The following is a 19,618-nucleotide window of genomic DNA, read 5'->3' on the forward strand; positions in this document are numbered from 1 at the left end:
GAGGTTTCGAGATGAGTGCAGAGCTTTTAATTGAGGACAGCAGCAACAAAGATTACACAACAAAACACTTTGAACTGGAGGCAGGGTTACACGTTGTGCTGGAGTCACAGACTGCCGGTCTGTCTCTCCGATGACCACACACTCTCACAAGCTGCCTGTCACTCACTGCCGTCTTCCCTCGAACGCAGGCGTGCCATCCCAAAGAACAAGAGGAAGCAGATTGAACTTTATTGCCTTCCCTCACAGTGAGGAATGTGGAATCCACCGTGATGGATGTCTATGGTAACTTTTATGTGGAAGGCAGACACAAAATGCTGGAGTAACTCAGCGGGTCAGGCAGCATCTCGGGAGAGAAGGAATGCATGACGTTTCGGGTCAGAACCCTTCTTCAGACTGATTTCATGGGAGGGAGCGGGACAAAGATAGAATGTAGTCGGAGACAGGAAGACTAGTGGGAGAACTGGGAAGGGGAGGGGATAGAGAGGGAAAGCAGGAACTATCTGAAGTTCCTGATATTGGGGGAGTCCAGAACCAGGGGTCAACGTTTAAGAATAAGGGGCAGGCCATTTAGAACGGAGATGAGGAAAAACTTTTTCACTCGGAGAGTTGTAAACCTCTGGAATTCTCTGCCTCAGAAGGCAGTGGAGGCCAATTCGCTGGATGCTCTCAAGAGAGAGCTAGATAGAGCTCTTAAAGATAGCGGAGTCAAGGGATATAGGGAAAAGGCAGGAACGGGGTACTGATTGATGATGATCAGCCATGATCACGGTGAATGGCGGTGCTGGCGTGAAGGGCCGAATGGCCTACTCCTGCACCTATTGTCTATTGTCTAATCTTCGCAGCTTACAAGAGCTCAAAAAAAATAAAACCAATGTTCAAACCTTTAACATTCCTTGGGCAACTTGCAGTATCTGAAGTTGAATCTTTCATTGAAGACTCCGGGACAATCCCAATGGAATTTAGTTTAAAGATCCAGCATGGAAACAGGCCCTTCAGCCCACCGAGTCCACGCTGACCATCGATCACCCGTTCACACTGGTTCTATGTTATCCCACTTTCACATCCACTCTCTTCGCACATAGGGGCAATTTAAAAGGCCGACAAACCTACAAACCTGCAGGTCTTTGGGATGTGGGAGGAAACGGGAGCACCCGGAGACTGGAGCACCCGGAGGAAACCCATACATTCACAGGGAGAACGTGCAAACTCATCACAGGTAGAATGTGCACACTTTCTTACCGCCTAATTGGCATCGGCCAATTAACCTACAAATGAGAGGGGGAACCAGAGCACCCAGAGGAAGCCTGTGCGGTTACACGGAGAACGTGTAAATCCCACACAGACAACAGCAGAGGGTGGGATCGAACCCTGGTCTCCGGTGCGGTGAGGCAGCGGCTGTACCCGCTGCGCCACCATGCCACCTATTGATGGGTCAGTAGTAACATGCGGGACAAAGTGGGCCAGCGTGGTAGATTCCCTCTCTATGAGGGACACTAGTGGACCTAATTTGTTTTTCCATAGCCGTGAAGCCACAAGATTACTATCGCTGCTGTGGCAGCCATCCACCGACCTTGCATCACAGTGGGTGACCAGACCCACTTTAAAGCCTTGCAAAATCAGTTGGAAGCTTTGCAATTGATTTCACAGATGCCAAAAGCTCTTTAGAAAAATCCCTAGAAGAACAAACATCCTCGCAGACTCTTTCAGTGTCATTTACAGCTGTCACGATGGAAGTCAAACGTCATCTTTACAAAGTGGCGTAGCGGTCGAACTGCTACCTCACTGCACCAGTGACCCGGATCGATCCTGACCCAGGTGATGTCTGTGCCGAGTTTGCACCTTCTCCCTGTGAACGCATGGGTTTCCTCTGGGTGCTCCCACCCCCCCACATCCCAAAGACGTGCAGGTTTGTGGGTTAATTGGCCCTCTGTAAATTGCCCCTGGAGTGGATGCGAAAGTGGGATAACATAGAACTAGTGATACGGGTGATCGATGGTCAGCATGGACTCGATGGGCCAAAGGGCATGCATCCTTGATGCATCTTTCAATTAAGCAATCTTGTGCAATAAGCCAGGTCCTGTTTGCAAGCTCAGCAGTGAGACCACAATGCTCAGCAGTGAGACCACAATGCCCATTGATACAAAAGGGATTAGCTCCTTTACAGGAAGGGTGTGGAGGCTTTGGAGAGGGTACACAGAAGGCTTACCAGAGTGCGGTCTGGTTTAGAGGGTTTCAGTTACTGGGAGATGTTGGATTCACTTGGATTGTTTTCCCTGGAACGTCAGAGGTTGAAGGGAGATTTGATAAAAGCATTTAAAATGATGAGTGGCATAGATAGGGTAGACAATCAGAAGCTTTGCCCCACGCTGGCAATGTGAACACGAGAGGGCATATCCAGAAGGCGAGAGGGAATAAGTTTGACAGAGATGTGCGGGCAAGTTTTTTTTACACCACAGAGAGCGGTGGGGACCTGGAACGCTCTGCTAGGGGTGGTGCTGGAGGCAGATGCAATAGTGGCGTTTAAGGTCTTTTAGACATCCACATGGAAGTGCAAGGAACGAAGGGATATGGATCACGTGCAGGCAGATGAGATCAGTTTAACTTGCATCGTACACACAAAATGCTGGAGTAACTTAGCTGGTCAGACAGTATCTCTAGATGGTTCAGGTCGAGACCCTTCTACAGACCCAACCCAAAATGTCACCTATTCCTTTTCGCCAGAGATCCTGCCTGACCCGCTGAGTTCGAGTCATCATAACATCAGTACCAAGTGTTTAGTACCAAGAATAGTCCCTTCCTCTTTTACATCTGAAACAATGGTCAGGGCCAACTAGTTCACTTTTTAAATACCGTACCACTAACCACCGCCATGAGTCAAATATTACACACTCGTCATCCGCCGACAATCAGTCGTCAATATTGCAATTCACATGCTTTACACTCCTGGCACAAATCACATCATTATACACACAGCTCATACACAGTGGGCAGCTCTCCATCACTGTACTCTGTAGGACATCCACAGACATGCTCACATTTCCGCACAGATCAGTGGCTGGGTTGAAGGAGTGCCTTATATGTCAGTTTACAGCCACATCCAAGGTTAACTAAGATGGTCTTAGTTACACTGCAGATTTTAAACAATCATTTAGTTTGAACCGTAGTCAGGATCGAACCTGGGCCTCTGGAGCTGTGAGGCTGCAGCAACTCTATGACTGCACCACTCCCCACCCTCGGCCCCACCCTCGGCCCCACCTTTAACAGGACCCTGGGATGATTGGGTTAACATAAGATGAGCGTTTGACGGCATGTACGCGCTGGCGTTTAGAAGGATAAGGGGGGACCTCATTGAAACTTACTGTAAAAGTAAAAGACCTGGATAGAGTGGATGTGGAGAGGAGGTTTCCACTAGTGGGAGCGTCTTGGACCAGAGTCCACAGCCTCAAAATAAAAGGACGTTCCCTTAGAAAGATGAGGAGGAATTTCTTCAGTCAGACGGTAGTGAACCTGTGGAATTCATTGCCTCAGAAGGCTGTGGAGGTCATGTGGCTGGATATTTTTTACGGCAGAGATTTGACAGATTCTTGATTAGTACGGGTGTCAGGGGTTATGGAGAGAAGGCAGGAGAATGGAGTTGAGATGGAAAGATGATTGACTGGCAGAGCTTTGATGGGCCGAATGGACTAATTCTGCTCCGAGAACTTAATGAGAACTTACCTCATGCTGCACATTTCCCATTGGAAACATTAGAGTTTGGAAGCATTTGAAACAGATACAAAGATGGTGTTTAAGAGCCTTTTAGACAAGCACATGGATATGGCGGGAATGGAGGGATATGGATCATGTGCAGGCAGAGGAGGTTAGTTTAACTTGGCATCATGTTTGGCACAGACATTGCGGGCCGAAGGGCCTGTTCCAGCGCAGGACTGTTCTATGCATCAGTATGCAATCTGGATCCCTTTGCAACTTCTACAGATACAAGTACAAAAATGATGAGGGGCATAGATCGGGTAGACAGTCAGTACCCTTTAGCTAGGTTGGAAATGTCAATGATTTAAGGTGAGAGGGTCAATGTTTAAAGGAGATATGCAGGCCAAGTTTTTTTTTGCACAGAGGCTGGTGGGGGGCCTGGAATGCACTGCTAAGGGTGGTGGTGGAGGCAGATACAATAATGACATTTAACAGGCTTTAGGGCAGGCACATGGATATGCAGGGAATGGAGGGATATAGATCTCGTGCAGTCACGAGATTAGTTTAACCTGGCATCATGTTCAGCAGAGGAATTGTGGGCCGAAGGGCCGTTCCTGTGCTGTACAGTTCCATGTTCTAATATTTTATCTCTCTAGCAACTGAAGTCTGACGCATTTTGCTCTGTTGCCCTTGACACTAAACGTTAGTGCGAAATATTTTCTGGAACGTAGCTTTAACTGAGTGAAGTGGCTCATTTCCGCCCCCCAGTGGACAGAATTGATGAACAAAAGCAACCACTTGCATTCTCACCGCATTGTTAGATCTACCAAGCATCACCGGAATGTAATTTCTTCATCTTGCAACTTGGACAACAAACACACACCACTATTTTTTTAATTTTGAAATTTGAAGCTGAACAATAAGCGGAGACCAACTTCTCCACAAGCAGTCTGTGGCAGGGGCTCAAAAACCTGAGTCTTTTTGGACTTAAACAGCTTGGAAACAGGCCCTTTGTCCCACACCGACCAGCAATCGATCACCCCATACACTCACACTATCCTACACACTTGGGACTATCTACAATTTTTACCGAAGCCAATCAACCTACAAACCTGCATCTCTTTGGAGTGTGGGTGGAAACTGGAGCGCCTGGGGAAAACCCATGTGGTCACAGGGAGAACGTACAAACTCCGTACAGGCAGCACCCGTAGTCAGGATCAAGCCTGGGTCTCTGGCGCTGTAAAGCAGCAACTCTGCCACTGTGCCACTGTGCTGCACCGTGACATACATATCTCTGCAGATCTGTCCCGGGCCCAGCACTTTGATCCAATCATCAGCCAAGCTCACCGCCGCTATTGTTTAGAAGATCGAGGAGATTTTGGTAAATTGACAAATACTGTTGGATTTCTACTGGCGTGCAGTAGAAAGCACACTCACTGGTTGCAACACAGCCTTGCTCCCACGTCACCCTGGCCACGCTCTCATTTTGTCAATACCGACGGCAAGGTGGTCCAGGAGCCCAAAAAAACTGTGACCATCTGGTTCAAGAACAGCTCCTTCCCAATAATCATCAGTCTCTTGAACACCGCACAACACTAACCCTACGTCTGGACCTATGGTCTTCAATGGAGTGCATCTTTGGTTGAACTACATACTTCGGTTTTGCATTATCATGGTTATCTAGTAATTAATTTATTGTATTATCGATGATTATGTATTGGTCTGTGTGTTATTGAGTTAAGCTGGAGCAAGGAAGAATTTCATTGTTCTGTTACCCGTACACGTAACAGGTAAACCCTCTTGGCCCTAGTCTCGACTCAAGCCAAGAACCATTGCACCTTCAACTTGAACAATGCTTGGTATTGGGAGTGGATGATTATCGTCATGTGCAGTGAGGTAGAGTGAAATACTTTTTTTTGTTTCCATGCTATCCAATTAAAACATCTATTACTATGCACGAGTATAATCAAGCTAGTTTACAAGTAGAACAGGTAGAACAAAGGAAAAAAAGCCAGAGTGCCGACTATACTTTCTCTGCATTGTGGTGTAATTGTAAACCGGGTCACATGCAAATAAAATGATGAGAGGCGCACAGTCCTACATTGTGGAAACAGGCCCTTCAGCCCAACTCGACCAACATGTCCCATCCACGTTACTCCCACCTGCCTGCGTCTGGCCTTTATCCCTCTAAACCTGTCCTATCCGTGTACCTGTCAAAATGTTTCTTAAATGTTGCGATAGTCCCCGCTAGATAGTCAGAATGCTTTCCCCAGGGTGGAAATGTCATAGAGTAAAGGGCAACACTTTAAGGTGAGAGGGGCAACATTTAAAGGAGATGTGTGGGGCAATTTTGTATTTGCACACAGAGGGTGTGGGTGCGTGGAAAGTGCTGCCAGGGGTGGTGCAGGAGGCAGGTGCAATAGTGGTGTTTAAGAGGCTTTTAGTCAGGCACATGGAAGTGGAGGGACAGAGGAATATGGATCATATGCAGGCAGAGGAAATTAGTTTAGCTTGGCATTATGTTCAGCACAGACATTGTGGGCCAAACGGCCTGTTCCTGTGCTGTACTGGTCTGTGTAGTTCAGTGTTGAGGCTGACACCGTGTCATGTTTGCGTCTGCTTCCTGCATCCCCCTGTGCTCTGCATTGAACCCGGGCACAGGTTTGTATTGTACAAGTTACTCATAAATGGAAAATTCAAAGTTCATACCGCTGATAGACACAAAATGCTGGAGTAACTCAGCGGGTCAGGCAGCATCTCTGGAGAGAAGGAATGGGTGACATTTCAGGTCGAGAGTGACCCTTCTTCAGACCGCTGGGGTGTAAGCTGCCCAAGCAAAACATGAGGCACTGTTCCTCCAATTTGTGTGTGGCCACACTCTGGCAATGGAGGAGGCCCAGGACGGAGGGGTCAGCGTGGGAATGGGAGTTAAAGTGGTTGGCAACCGGGAGATCCAGCAGGCCTTAGCGGACCAAGCGCAAGCGTAAAAGATTGTGGCGAGTCCATGACTAGAATAGCGAATGGAAATTTAGAGAGACAGCATGCAAGTCCATGCCCACCAAGTCCATGCTGACCATCGAACACCTGTTCACATTAGTTCGATGTTATCCCACTTTCTCACCCACTCTCTCCTTACTAGGAGGCGATTTACAGAGCGAGGGCCAATTAACTGACAAACCTGCACGTGTTTGGGATGTGGGGGGAAACCGGAGCACCTGGAGGAAACCCGCAGTCACAGAGAATGAGCAAACTTCACATGGACAGCATCCGAGATCAGGATTGTTCATACCTGGGTCTCTAGCGCTGTGAGGCAGCGGCTCTACCCGCTGTGCCACTGTGTCGCCTGTGGTTGGTCTCCAGACCAGGGGAGCTGATATTTGGCTAGGAAGTGCTGCAGGATATGTTCACGAAGTTGATTTCAAGGATAAAGATAAGTATAAGGACAAAGATTCCTTATGTCCCCCCCACCAAAGGAAGCATCAAGGACACCCGTCCTGTTTTACAAGAACAGGAAGATTGCGTGATAGCAAACTGTGCAAAATTCCAAGAGGAATTAACTGGAAAGACACTGCGGCTTATTCATCTCGCTGGAAAAATCTAGAAAAAGCAGGCAGATTCTCTAAGACACAAAGTGCTGGAGTAACTCAGCGGGTCAGGCAGCATCTTTGGGGAACATGGATAGGTGATATTTCGGGTCGGAACGCTTCTTCACACTGAATGTTGGGGCAGAAAAGAAAGTTGGGAGAGAGAAGGGGGGAAGGACAAAGTCTGGCAGGTAACAGGTGGATACAGAGATAGGCAGATGGTTGGACAAAGGCCAGAGATGAAAAGACAGAGGGTGTGAGACAAAAGGATTGAAGAGGAGTGAATTGTGAAGCTAGAGAAAGGAATGCAGGTGGAAAGGGAGGGAGAGGAGAGAAAAGTGTGAGACCAGGTGAGAAAAGTGTGAGACCAGGGGAAGGGGGTGGGGTTGTGGTTTATATGGGGGGGGGGGGGGGGGAGATGGAAAAAGGGGAGGGTTATGTAGTTACTTGGAGAATTCAATGATCAAGCCATTGGGTCGTAAGCCACCCAAGATTCGTTCAGATATTTCGGTCAGCGTTATGGCATTCATGATGTAATGAGAAAGCTATTTCCTTTAAAAACTACAATCCTTTGGAAATCTTTACTCATGAGCTTGTGGATTAACAGTCCTTCAGGCTATTCCAGACCAAGAGTTGTATGTTTTTGGGTTTACAGGAATGAAAAATCATTGTACTGGAGTAGGGGTGGGGCAGGCTTGAGGGGCCTCGGGTGTACCTGTGGCTCCAGTGTGTCGACAGTAAGCAGCGGAGTCGGCACTGTTAACCCCTGGTCAGAAACCCACAGGTTTTAAGGTCATAAGTAATAGGAGCAGAATTAGGCCATTTGGCCCATCAAGTCTACTCTGCCATTCAATTGTGGCTGATCTATCTCTCCCTCCTAACCCCTGCCTTTTCCCCCAAAACCCCTGACACCCGCACTAATCAAGAATCTATCTGCTTTCAAAATATCCACTGACTTCGCTTCCACAGCCGTCTGCGGCAAAGAATTCCACAGATTTACCACCCTCTGACTAAAGAACTTCCTCCTCATTGCCTTCCCAAAGGAAAGTCCTTTAACTCTGAGGCTTTGACCTCTAGTCCTAGACTATCCCACTAGTGGAAACATCCTCTCTGCATTCAATCTATCCAAGTTTTCCCAAGCTCTCCTGCTCTTGTACAAAATCATGAGAGAAGTAGATTGGGTAAATGCACAGTCTCTTGCCTGGAGTAGGGGAAATCAAGAACCAGAGGACATAGGTTTAAGGTGAGGGGGGAAAGATTTAATAGGAACCCGGGTGGTAACTTATTCCACCCAAAGGCTGGTGGATGTATGGAACGAGCTGCCGGAGGAGATAGTTAAGGCAGGGACTATCACAACATTTAGGAAACATTTTGACAGGTACATGGATAGGACAGGTTTGGAGGGATGTGGACCAAACGCGGGCAGGTGGGATTAGTGTAGATGGGGCATGTTAGCCAGTGTGGGCAAGTTGGGCCGAAGGGCCTGATTCCACGCTGTGTGACCTGTCTCTAGATACATAGAAAATAGGTGCAGGAGTAGGCCATTCGGCCCTTCAAGCCATTCAATATGATCATGGTGATCAACTAAAATCAGTACCCCATTCCTGCTTTTTCCCCTGCCATATCCCTTGATTCCTTTAGCCACAAGAGCGATATCTAATTCTCTCTTGAAAACATCCAGTGAATTGGCCTCCACTGCTTTCTGTGGCAGAGAATTTCACAGATTCACAACTCTCTGGGTGAAGAAGTTTTTCCTCATCTCAGTCCTAAATTACCGACCCCTTATTCTTACGGGAGGGAAATGGGCACCAGACCCAGGTTAATGTTCCTGTAGAACACCACACGATCATTGGTGACGCGAGGTCAGCTGAGAATTCACATTTACCCAACATGTTCACAATATTTCTCTCCACAGATGCTGCCCCGGTGCCAGCATTTGCTGTTTGTGTTTATGTTAAACCAAGACCCATCTGGTCTTCCATACTGGAGATGATCCCATGGCACTTTTAAAAGGAATTTGGATCCCCAGGGTCCTGTTGATATTTAAGCATTTCTCAACATCACCAACATTCGTACAATAATTCTGGGGATGCTGATAAAGACGAACAAAAGAAAACCAGTTTTTCCAGATTGATGGCTATAGTCAATAGCTTGAAACATAAACCCCTATTTCTCTCTCGGCAGACAGCACAGCAGGTAGCAGTAATTATACTGGGGAGTAAGGAGATGGTAAAACTTAAATTAATATTTTGAGTCTTTCCTTTTAAAAACAGTACAGAAGAACAGATCTGGGCAGAATGAGTGGCAGAGAGAAATGAGTATTATTGGGGGAATTAATGATCTTATGGAGGTGTATAAAACCATGAGGGGGAACAGATAGAGTGAAGGCACAATGCACAGTATGCCTTGTCACCATCCCATCAGCTAACAATGAACCATTCTACATTATCTTAGGTCTTCCATGGGTCTGAAGAAGGGTCTCAACCCGAAATGTCACCCATTCCTTCTCTTCAGAGATGCTGCCTGTCCCGCTGAGTTACTCCAGCTTTTTGTGTCTATCTTCCCTTATCAAAGTGTGCTTGGACCTGTCGTTTTCACACCTTACCCTTCCTCTAGACTCCCTCTCCCCTGACTCTCAATCTGAAAAAGGGTCTCGACCCAAAACATCACCCATTTCTTCTCTCCAGGGATTCTGCCCGAGTTACTCCAGCATTATATGATGAATTTGGACTTTCAGAAGGCCTCCAATGTCCCACACAAGGAGTAATTTATACAAAATAAGAGCACAAGACACTGGCGGTTAATATACTTTGTTTGATTGAAAGATACAGCATGGAAACCGGACCTTCAGCCCATCGAGTCCACGCCCATCACTGATCTCCCATTCATACCAGTTCTATGTTATCCCACTGTCTCATCCGCTCCCTGCACTCTAGGGGCAATTTACAGAGGACCAATCAACCTACAAAATCGCATGTCTTCGGGATGTGGGAGGAAACCGGAGCACCCAGAGGAAACCCACGCGGTCACAGGGAAAGCGGGAAGCTCCACACAGGCAGCACGTGAGGTCAGGATCGCACCTGGGTCTCTGGTGCTGTGAGGCAGCAGTTCTAGCAGTTATGCCACTGTGCCGCGCCTGACTTAGGAATTGACAGAAAACAGGATCGGAATAAACAGGTTATTGTTAGGTTGACTATCTGGTGGCAGGCTCCAGGGAGCGGTGCTGGGTCTCTGCTGGTGTGACCCAGGGACCGGTGCCAAGACTGTGCTGGTGTAAGGGGTTAAACATTCGACATTTCGCCATATGGGTTTTATTGCAGGGGTGTAAAAAAGGTGTAAAAGCTCCAGCTCGATTATGTTGCCAGGACATCCTGTTGCTCAGCATGGAGGCACGGTTTATGGTTGACCATCCTTTGATATGGGCAACTGGCTTTAAGGCTTTGATGCTTAACCATCCTTTGATGGTTAAGGGGAACATTTGGTCATATCGACTGTTCTTTGGTCCTGGGAATACCGAGGACATGTAGGTCACACAGGACACGGAGGACATAGGGGTCCTGAAGGGCACATAAAGATTTATAGGACATTGTAAAACTTGCCATATAAGGTAGCAACAGGAAATGTACTGGCACATGTATTTTGGGTATAAATATGTGTAATTGTTAGCATTCGGGGAGAGAGACTACACTAGCTTCCTGAGTGTTTCTAAACGCTCCGGTTTCTAGACTCTCTCCCACCTGGGTGAGTAGAATAAAGAGGTTATACGAATTCGGTTGTCTGACTATTCTGTTCATAGGGCACGAACTACAACATTTGGCGTAGTCGGCAGGATCTCTTTGGCACTGTCAACCACGAACGACTAAGAGGCAGCGGTGACTGAAACACGTCCGAAGGGGACAGAGTGCACTTCTCGACCGTTGTTCGAGACCCCGGACGTTGACGTTTTTCAGACACTGAAGTCCCTCGTTTGGGGTTGATTTTGTGTTCAACTGAGATTCACAGACGAACCGATAAGGAAAAGGGCAAGGATAAGGATGATATTGAGGTAAGAGTCTTTATCGCATGAGTCTGTGGCCTGGGTAAATTTAAGAATAATTTCATAACATGATATAGTGATTGGTTGTCAGGCCAGGAATGGGACAGGCTATGGATATAAGAGAAATTGATTGTTTGGTAATTGGATGTCAGACATGTGAGACGGACTTTGGATAAGGTGATGGCGGTGCCCCGGTATTATAACGTAAAGGGCGGTCACTCTTGTTGACATTGTCTTGGTCTGGGTAAATTGATCGTTTGGTAACAATTAATGTGGGAGCGAGAAGCAGTGAAGAAATGGGAAAAGAGGATTAAAAAAATGGAAAGAGGGGGAAGCACCATCAGGAGTCAAGGGAGCGAAGTTGGAGGGAAAATGCAAGTAGTAGAGGGATATCAGTGTGTGATAGGTTGGGAATACCGAAAACATGCGATATTTTGCAAGCGGAATGTAAGGTGTATGATCTAAGACATGACCGTGCTACCCGAGCTCGAGGTGAATTTAAAACCTGTACCAAAGGGATATATCTCGCCCAACAACAACAAAAGTCAGAATCCGAACCACTGGAGTCTTATAGCGGCTTTATTAGGTAATCAGGAGTCCGAGGGTGACGAGGAACCCTGGACACGTCCGATCCCCACAGCCCCACAGGCAGCGCCACCGGCTGCGGTTGTGCCAGTCCCGGTTCTACCCTCCCCGCCAGAATATTGGGGACTACCCCCCGATAATGAGACAGCATCAGGGATTATGGATAGGTCCCAGACAAAGGGTTAAGTTGCGCCACGAACAAGAATCCGCACGATCGGCGCTAGAGATTGAGGATACTGCCCACCCTAGCCTTTGTCAGTATACCTCATGCTGCCCAGCAGGCTGAATTATTTGCCCTCACGCAGGCCTGCCACCTTTGCGTTGACCAATGTGCTAATATTTACACCGACTCACGATATGCCTTTGGGGTTGCACATGATTTTGGTAACCTGTGGCAGCACAGGGGCTTTTTGACTGCAGCAGGCACTCCTATTAAAAATGCCGTGTTTGTCCGAAGTGTACTAGCGAGTTTAACACTCCCGAAAACCTTGGCTATCATTAAATGTAATTCGCATACATCTGTCAAGGATCCCATTTCTTTCAGGAATGCATTGGCTGACACATTGGTACGCACAGAGGCCCTGACCCCTACCATTTTAGTTTCTTCAGGTGAACAACAGCAGTTTTCTGCAAATACTGCTATGCCCAGTGTTTCGGAATTCTGCCAGCTTCAGGGGGACGCCCCTGAGGCTGAGAGACACCGGTGGAGCCAGGATGGGTGTTCCACTCGCGAATCTGACTTGCTTTGGGTTACTGCCTCTGGCAAAGTTTGTGTCCCTAACGCGCTTTTACCTGTTTTGTTGCATTATGTGCACTCTCTTACCTATGCTGGTAAGAGGGGAATGTTGAATGTAATAAATGCTACATGGTATCACCCCAAAATACATTGGTGTTTACAAATTGATTTTATTGAATTGCCACGTGTACATAGTTATAAGTATTGCTTAGTTATTGTTGATGTGTTTACCTGATGGATTGATTTTGCTATTGATGTTGCTATTTTGCTATTGTTACTCCTGTTATTAGGGGAAGTGCACTCAAGATCTATATGGGATTGTGGTTAATCTGTATTTACTCCATGACATTTATGTAAAGACGTTCAGATGATATGCAGAGGAGGCAATGGCACAATACCCTGGAAGGCAGAAAGAATAGGACCCTGCTCAGGATGGTTTAATAAAACCAGAGCTAAACAATTGAGAGACCAAGCCTATTGGGTTGTACCCTGTGGACATGCTTTGTTTCCAATGCCTGACAGATGAATTTAGTTTTTGTCTTTCAGTCCAGGTATTTTTAAATTCATGTTACAAGTTGACAAAGCTTTTAATCAGGCATAGCAACTTCATGATGAACTATTTTATGGATAACACCTTTCCTTACTCCTATTCCGTGCACGCTTTACTATTGACTTATTTATTGCCTAGTATTGAGAGCGATAACCATTTGCTCGGAGGGTGAGCTGGTGTTTCAGAACACCAGGTCAGCATGTGACAGAGCTGATGTTGTCACCCAAGGATTATGAATGCCAGTTTTTGCAGGAACAAAAACGGTTGATAGCAGCTGTTCTACACACGTCCAGTATTCTGGCTGTTCCACGTGTTCAGGATGTGCATGCAATAATTCAGCATTTCTCATTGGGGTACCTCTTCATACAGAGATATAACAAAGGAAATTTGAGCACAAGACTGCTGGACTAGTGTAGATGGTCTAAACGAACTGTATCTTTGGCTTCACATTTCAACATTTGTTTTTTTTAACTGGATGAATTGAATATTTGAGAATGAATTGAAGATTACAATTGTGCTGGAATTGTGGACCCTTCCCATTTTTGTACTAGCTTAGTTGATAAATTAGCCTTTGAAGCCTATTTACTTGGGTCAGTGGGTACATAAGATATTTAAACGAAGTATTTTGCTTTTCATTTATTCAATGCCTGAGGACCACATTTAGAAAACCTCTATGCGTATAACCCCACTCTACTACAGGATTAGCCCCAGCTGAGGTATTATATGGGAAACCACTCCGAACCCCTTGGGGGATGGAGGGAGAGGGGTGCATCAACCTCCATGAACTGTACGACCTGGATGAGCGATTAATTGAATAAATGAAATTATTAACCCAATCTTTATCAGCCTAGCATTCTCAGGTCCGAGACGCCCAGAAACCACGGGACAACATGAGGCTGAGATGGGATTGTGGATTATATTGACCCTCGGTAGTCAGATAGAAGGACGAACCTCGGATCTCCGGCAAACCAATCGTTTCTTCAACCAATCGTTTGACCAACCAACCAAGCGAACCAATCGTTTATGTCAAACATATGCTTCACAGGTGGAACGGTCTGCCTGTTGGGTGTGCGCCCCAGGTTTCAACACATGGAAAAAGCATGATGCCTCTTTACCCGGTACCCTTCACTCCGAGTGAAGTCAGGTCTGCCCGGTTCGTTTTGAATCACTCACAGAGCCCTGGCCCCAATAATTGGTGTACGGATTACGACAACCAATCAGATGACTGTGGATGTCAATGTTTTAATGGGTGGTTCTTGAGATCCTATCTTAATCAAACACAGGAGAATTGGCCCCAGATGCAAGTTAATTCTCCTCATGACTCTCCAGAAACACCAATAAATACAACCTGTTTCTGTAGAATGGGATTCAGCACATGCACCCATATCAGTACTACAGTTCCCCCAAGACCTCTCAATGGGACTTACTTAATATGTGGGAGCTGAGCATATGTCTGGTTACCAGGACTTTCGCCACGGTATGATCAGGGATCTTATGAGACCTGGACAGGGTGCTGTTATCTAGCTTTTGTAATCCCACATTTACGAATCATAAATCATCCTCTACAGCATCCAGAGTGGCGCTCTAAACGAGCTGTATCGGAGTTTGACAGGTTTTGGTGGATAATATTCCCGAGATGGGGAACCGCTCGGGCGGGAACTGAAATTTGAAACTTAGCTAGTGTCCTGGAACAATTAGCAAATTGTACTGCTGATGGACTGTACGAGACTCAGGAACAAATAGGCCAGTTAACAACTGAAATGATGGTCCTGCGTCTTGTCGCTCTCCAGAATCGTATGGCTCTAGATTTCCTGCTAGCCGAGAAAGGGGATACCTGTGCTATGATAGGGCAAGAATGTTGTACATTTGTACCAGATGTATCCTCTAATATCATCAATATCGCGGGGCATGTGAAGGAGGTTATAGAAAGAGCATTTAGTGTTTGAGCCCTCTGAGGGGGCGCTGTGAACTGTTTATGTATATGCTGTTATGTTTGTGTGCCATTGTATGTATGTTCTTAGTACCTGAACTAATGTACAGCACTTTGGTCAATGTGGGTTGTTTTTAAATGTGCTATACAAATAAAATTGACTTGGCTTGACTAGGAAAATAGGGGCAGATTTAGCCCAAAATCAAATTAATGCTTCAGGATGGGATTGGTTTGGTTTAGGATATTTGTGGGGGCCGATTTTCCATTATGGCAGTATCTTTCTGTTAATTGTAGTGATTCTGTTAATTTGTTATTGTTTCGGTCCATGTATACGCCAACTACTTGTTAATCGGTCAATTTAAAAATAAAAATAAAACAGGTATGTAGGTTAATTGGCTGGGTAAAATGTAAAAATTGTCCCTAGTGGGTGTAGGATAGTGTTAATGTACGGGGATCGCTGGGCGGCACGGACTTGGTGGGCCGAAAAGGCCTGTTTCCGGCTGTATATATATGATATGATAACACAAACGGTGATTATAGTATAATCAAAGAGGGGAATGTAAGGGGTTAAACATTCGACATTTCGCCATATGGGTTTTATTGCAGGGGTGTAAAAAAGGTGTAAAAGCTCCAGCTCGATTATGTTGCCAGGACATCCTGTTGCTCAGCATGGAGGCACGGTTTATGGTTGACCATCCTTTGATATGGGCAACTGGCTTTAAGGCTTTGATGCTTAACCATCCTTTGATGGTTAAGGGGAACATTTGGTCATATCGACTGTTCTTTGGTCCTGGGCATACCGAGGACATATAGGTCACACAGGACACGGAGGACATAGGGGTCCTGAAGGGCACATAAAGATTTATAGGACATTGTAAAACTTGCCATATAAGGTAGCAACAGGAAATGTACTGGCACATGTATTTTGGGTATAAATATGTGTAATTGTTAGCATTCGGGGAGAGAGACTACACTAGCTTCCTGAGTGTTTCTAAACGCTCCGGTTTCTAGACTCTCTCCCACCTGGGTGAGTAGAATAAAGAGGTTATACGAATTCGGTTGTCTGACTATTCTGTTCATAGGGCACGAACTACAACATTGGTGTGACCCAGGTACTGGGTCTCTGCTGGTGTGACCCAGGGACCAGTGCCAAGACTGTGCTGGTGTGACCCAGGGACCGGTGCCAAGACTGTGCTGGTGTGACCCAGGTGCTGGGTCTCTGCTGATCTCAATCCATAATCAAAGCTTTGGGAGGGGACAGGCATGCAAGTTATCCAAGTCTGCCGATGATACAGCTGGGAAGCAGTACCACTTACCAAATACATTCAAGGTCAAGTTTGGTAGATTATTTAAAAATATTAAGGCAATCAACGAAAATGTGGTTAATATTAAGAAGTGGCATTGAAGGAACAGGGAAGTAGAGATTATTGAGAAAGAAGGCACGGTGGCGCAGCGGTAGAGTTGCTATCTCACAGCAAATGCAGCGCCGGAGACCCGGGTTCGATTCCGACTACGGGTGCTGTCTGTCCGGAGTTTGTACCTTCTCCCCGTAAGTTTTCTCCGAGATCTTCGGTTTCCTCCCACACTCCAAAGATGTACAGGTATGTAGGTTAATTGGCTTGGTAAATGTAAAAATTGTTCCTAGTGGGTATAGGATAGTGTTCGTGTGCGGGGATCGCTGGTCGGCGCGGACCCAGTGGGCCGAAAGGGCCAGTTTCTTTATCTGTATCTTTAAACTAAATTAAAAGAGGATCCCGACCCAAAACATCACCTATCCATGTTCTCCAGAGATGCTGCCTAACCCGCTGAGTTACTCCAGCACTGTGTCTATCTTTGGTATAAACCAGCGTCTGCAGTTCCTTCTTATCACATTGTTGAGTCGTCCAATGAACTGATTGATTCACATCTACTTCGACTGCACCCTGGCCACGCTCTCATTTCACTCCTACCATCGGGAAGGAGGTACAGGAGTTTGAAAACTGTGACCACCAGCTTCAAGAATACGTTCTTCCAAACAACCATCAGGGTCTTGAACACTACACAACCCTGACCCCAACTATGAACTTCTTTGGACTGTGTTTGGTCGCACTTAGGACTAGAGTTTTTTGCACATTTGTATTGGGTTATTAATTTATTCTTATTTTTTAAATTGTCATTATATATTATCCGTGTGTAAAGTGTTTACAGGCCTGTTATGCTGTTGCTTCAGGTAAGCAATGCCTCGACATCCCTGTCTATATCTCTAATTTCCTTTCCCCGCCCGACTCTCATTCTGAAGGGTCTCGACCCAAAATATCACCCATTCCTTCTCTCCAGGGATTCTGCCCGAGTTACCCCAGCATTTTGTGTCTATCTTAAACATTTCATTGTTCAGTTATTTGATACATACAATAATTAAACACAAGATAGACACAAAATGCTAGAGTAACTCTGCAGGTCAGGCAGCGTCTCTTGAGAAAAGGAATAAGGTGATGTTTCGGGTCAGAACCCTTCTTCAGACCATTCTTGACTCACGCTCACCCAGTCTGTCTCAGAATGAAAGACTTTACCCACACTGGAAAAACACCAACAACTTGCACCATCAACATTTGGACTCCTGTTTATTTTGTTATCCACATTCCTGAATCAGACCACATCGAGCAATCAGGCTAGGGCAGAGCCAGACATTACTGGAAGTTTAGGTTGGAGACACAAGGAACCGCAGATACTAATTTACAAACAAAAACACACAAAGTGCAGGAGTAGCTCAGAAGGCATCTCTGAACAAGTCTGCACAAGGGTGTTGGAAGGAACTGCAGATGCTGATTTAAACCAAAGATAGACCCTAAAAGCTGGAGTAACTCAGCAGGTGAGGCAGCATCTCTGGAGAAAAGGAATAGGTGGCATTTCGGGTCGAGACCCTTCTTCAGATGGGTCCCGACCTGAAACGTCACTATCCATGGTCTCCAGAGATGCTGCCTGACCAGCTGAGTCACTCCAGCACATTAATATGTGTAGGAAAGAACTGCAGATGCTGGTTTAAACCGAAGATAAGACACAAAAAGCTGGGGTAACTAAGCGGGTCAGATAGCATCTCTGGAGAAAAGGAATAGGTGGCGTTTCGGGTCGAGACCCTTCTTCAGACTTGTGTGTGTGGTTTTGGAGAAAGTGCAGGATGCTTTTGGTGAAAGTGCAGGTTATTTTGGTGAGAGTGCAGGATGCTTTTGGTGAAAGTGCAGGTTGCTTTTGGTGAAAGTGCAGGATGCTTTTGGTGAAAGAGCAGGATGCTTTTGGTGAAAGAGCAGGATGCTTTTGGTGAAAGAGCAGGATGCTTTTGGTGAAAGAGCAGGATGCTTTTGGTGAAAGTGCAGGATGTTTTTGGTGAAAGAGCAGGTTGTTTTTGGTGAAAGTGCAGGATGCTTTTGGCGAAAGTGTACGTTGTTTTGGTGAAAGTGTAGGTTGTTTTTGGTGAAAGTGCAGGTTGTTTTGGTGAAAGTGCAGGATGCTTTTGGTGAAAGTGCAGGTTGTTTTTGGTGAAAGTGCAGGATGCTTTTGGTGAAAGTGCAGGATGCGTTTGGTGAAAGTGCAGGATGTTTTGGTGAAAGTGCAGGTTGTTTTGGTGAAAGTGCAGGATGTTTTGGTGAAAGTGCAGGATGCTTTTGGTGAAAGTGCAGGATGTTTTGGTGAAAGTGCAGGATGTTTTGGTGAAAGAGCAGGTTGTTTTTGGTGAAAGTGCAGGATGTTTGTGGAACATTGCGCAAAGGTTACTCACTTTTCGAAGATAGAAATCAACTTTTTCCTGTTCTTCACGGGCTCCGAGTCTTCCTCGAACTCCTCGATCTCCTTGCCCAGGAAGACCTCCTGGTGGAAGTCCTTGTTGAGGACGCCACCCTTCTCCAGCTTGAGGCCGTTGACATGGTTGGGCGGCTGGATCTCGTTGTCGTCCTTGGCGGCCTTGTCGCGCTTGGCGGCCGAGTTGTTGGTGGGCCGGGCGTACACGTCGACCAGCACGAAGAGGGAGAAGCAGGCCACGTACAGGCTGGCGATGCTGCACAGCACCGACTTGACGGAGACCATGGCGTGAGGCCGGCGGCAACTCACCTCAAACTGTCCTGAAAACTGGCAGCATTCAGCCTCAGCGCCCAGCCCCCGCCAGCCGGCCCCGGGCCCCGGCCATCGTCTCTCCTTCTCCTTCTCCTTCTCCTTCTCTTTCTCCCTCCCTCCCTCGGCACAAAAGGCGAGCGGCTCACCGCTGTGCTGTGGGCGGGAGGGCGGGCTCGCACCAGGGCGGGAGGGCGGGCTCGCACCAAGACCGGCCCTTTAGCGCCCCCTGGCCTGGATGACTTGGTTCTGTCGGCGCCGCTCTCCCCCAAATCTCCACGGCAACCTGGGTCTGAAGAAGGGTCTCGACCCATTCCTTCCCTCCTGAGATGCTGCCTGACCTGCTGAGTTACTCCAGCATTTTGTGAAATAAATACCTTCGATTTGTACCAGCATCTGCAGTTATTTTCTTATACTATGGGTTAAA

At 46.7% G+C, this 19,618-nt stretch overlaps 1 protein-coding gene across 1 annotated transcript in view; it reads right to left on the reverse strand.

Moving 5' to 3' along the window:
• Positions 1-19,335, reverse strand: part of sdf4 (stromal cell derived factor 4) — a 39,902-nt gene extending 20,567 nt beyond the window's left edge. The window contains exon 1 of the mRNA XM_078425496.1: positions 18,863-19,335. Within this exon, the coding sequence (XP_078281622.1) occupies positions 18,863-19,167 (305 nt within the window). The 5' untranslated portion in view covers positions 19,168-19,335. The remainder of the gene's footprint in view (positions 1-18,862) is intronic.
• Between the last annotated feature and the right edge of the window lie 283 nt (positions 19,336-19,618).

The sequence above is a fragment of the Rhinoraja longicauda genome, chromosome 30 (assembly GCF_053455715.1).
Source record: "Rhinoraja longicauda isolate Sanriku21f chromosome 30, sRhiLon1.1, whole genome shotgun sequence".
Lineage (NCBI taxonomy): Eukaryota > Metazoa > Chordata > Chondrichthyes > Rajiformes > Arhynchobatidae > Rhinoraja > Rhinoraja longicauda.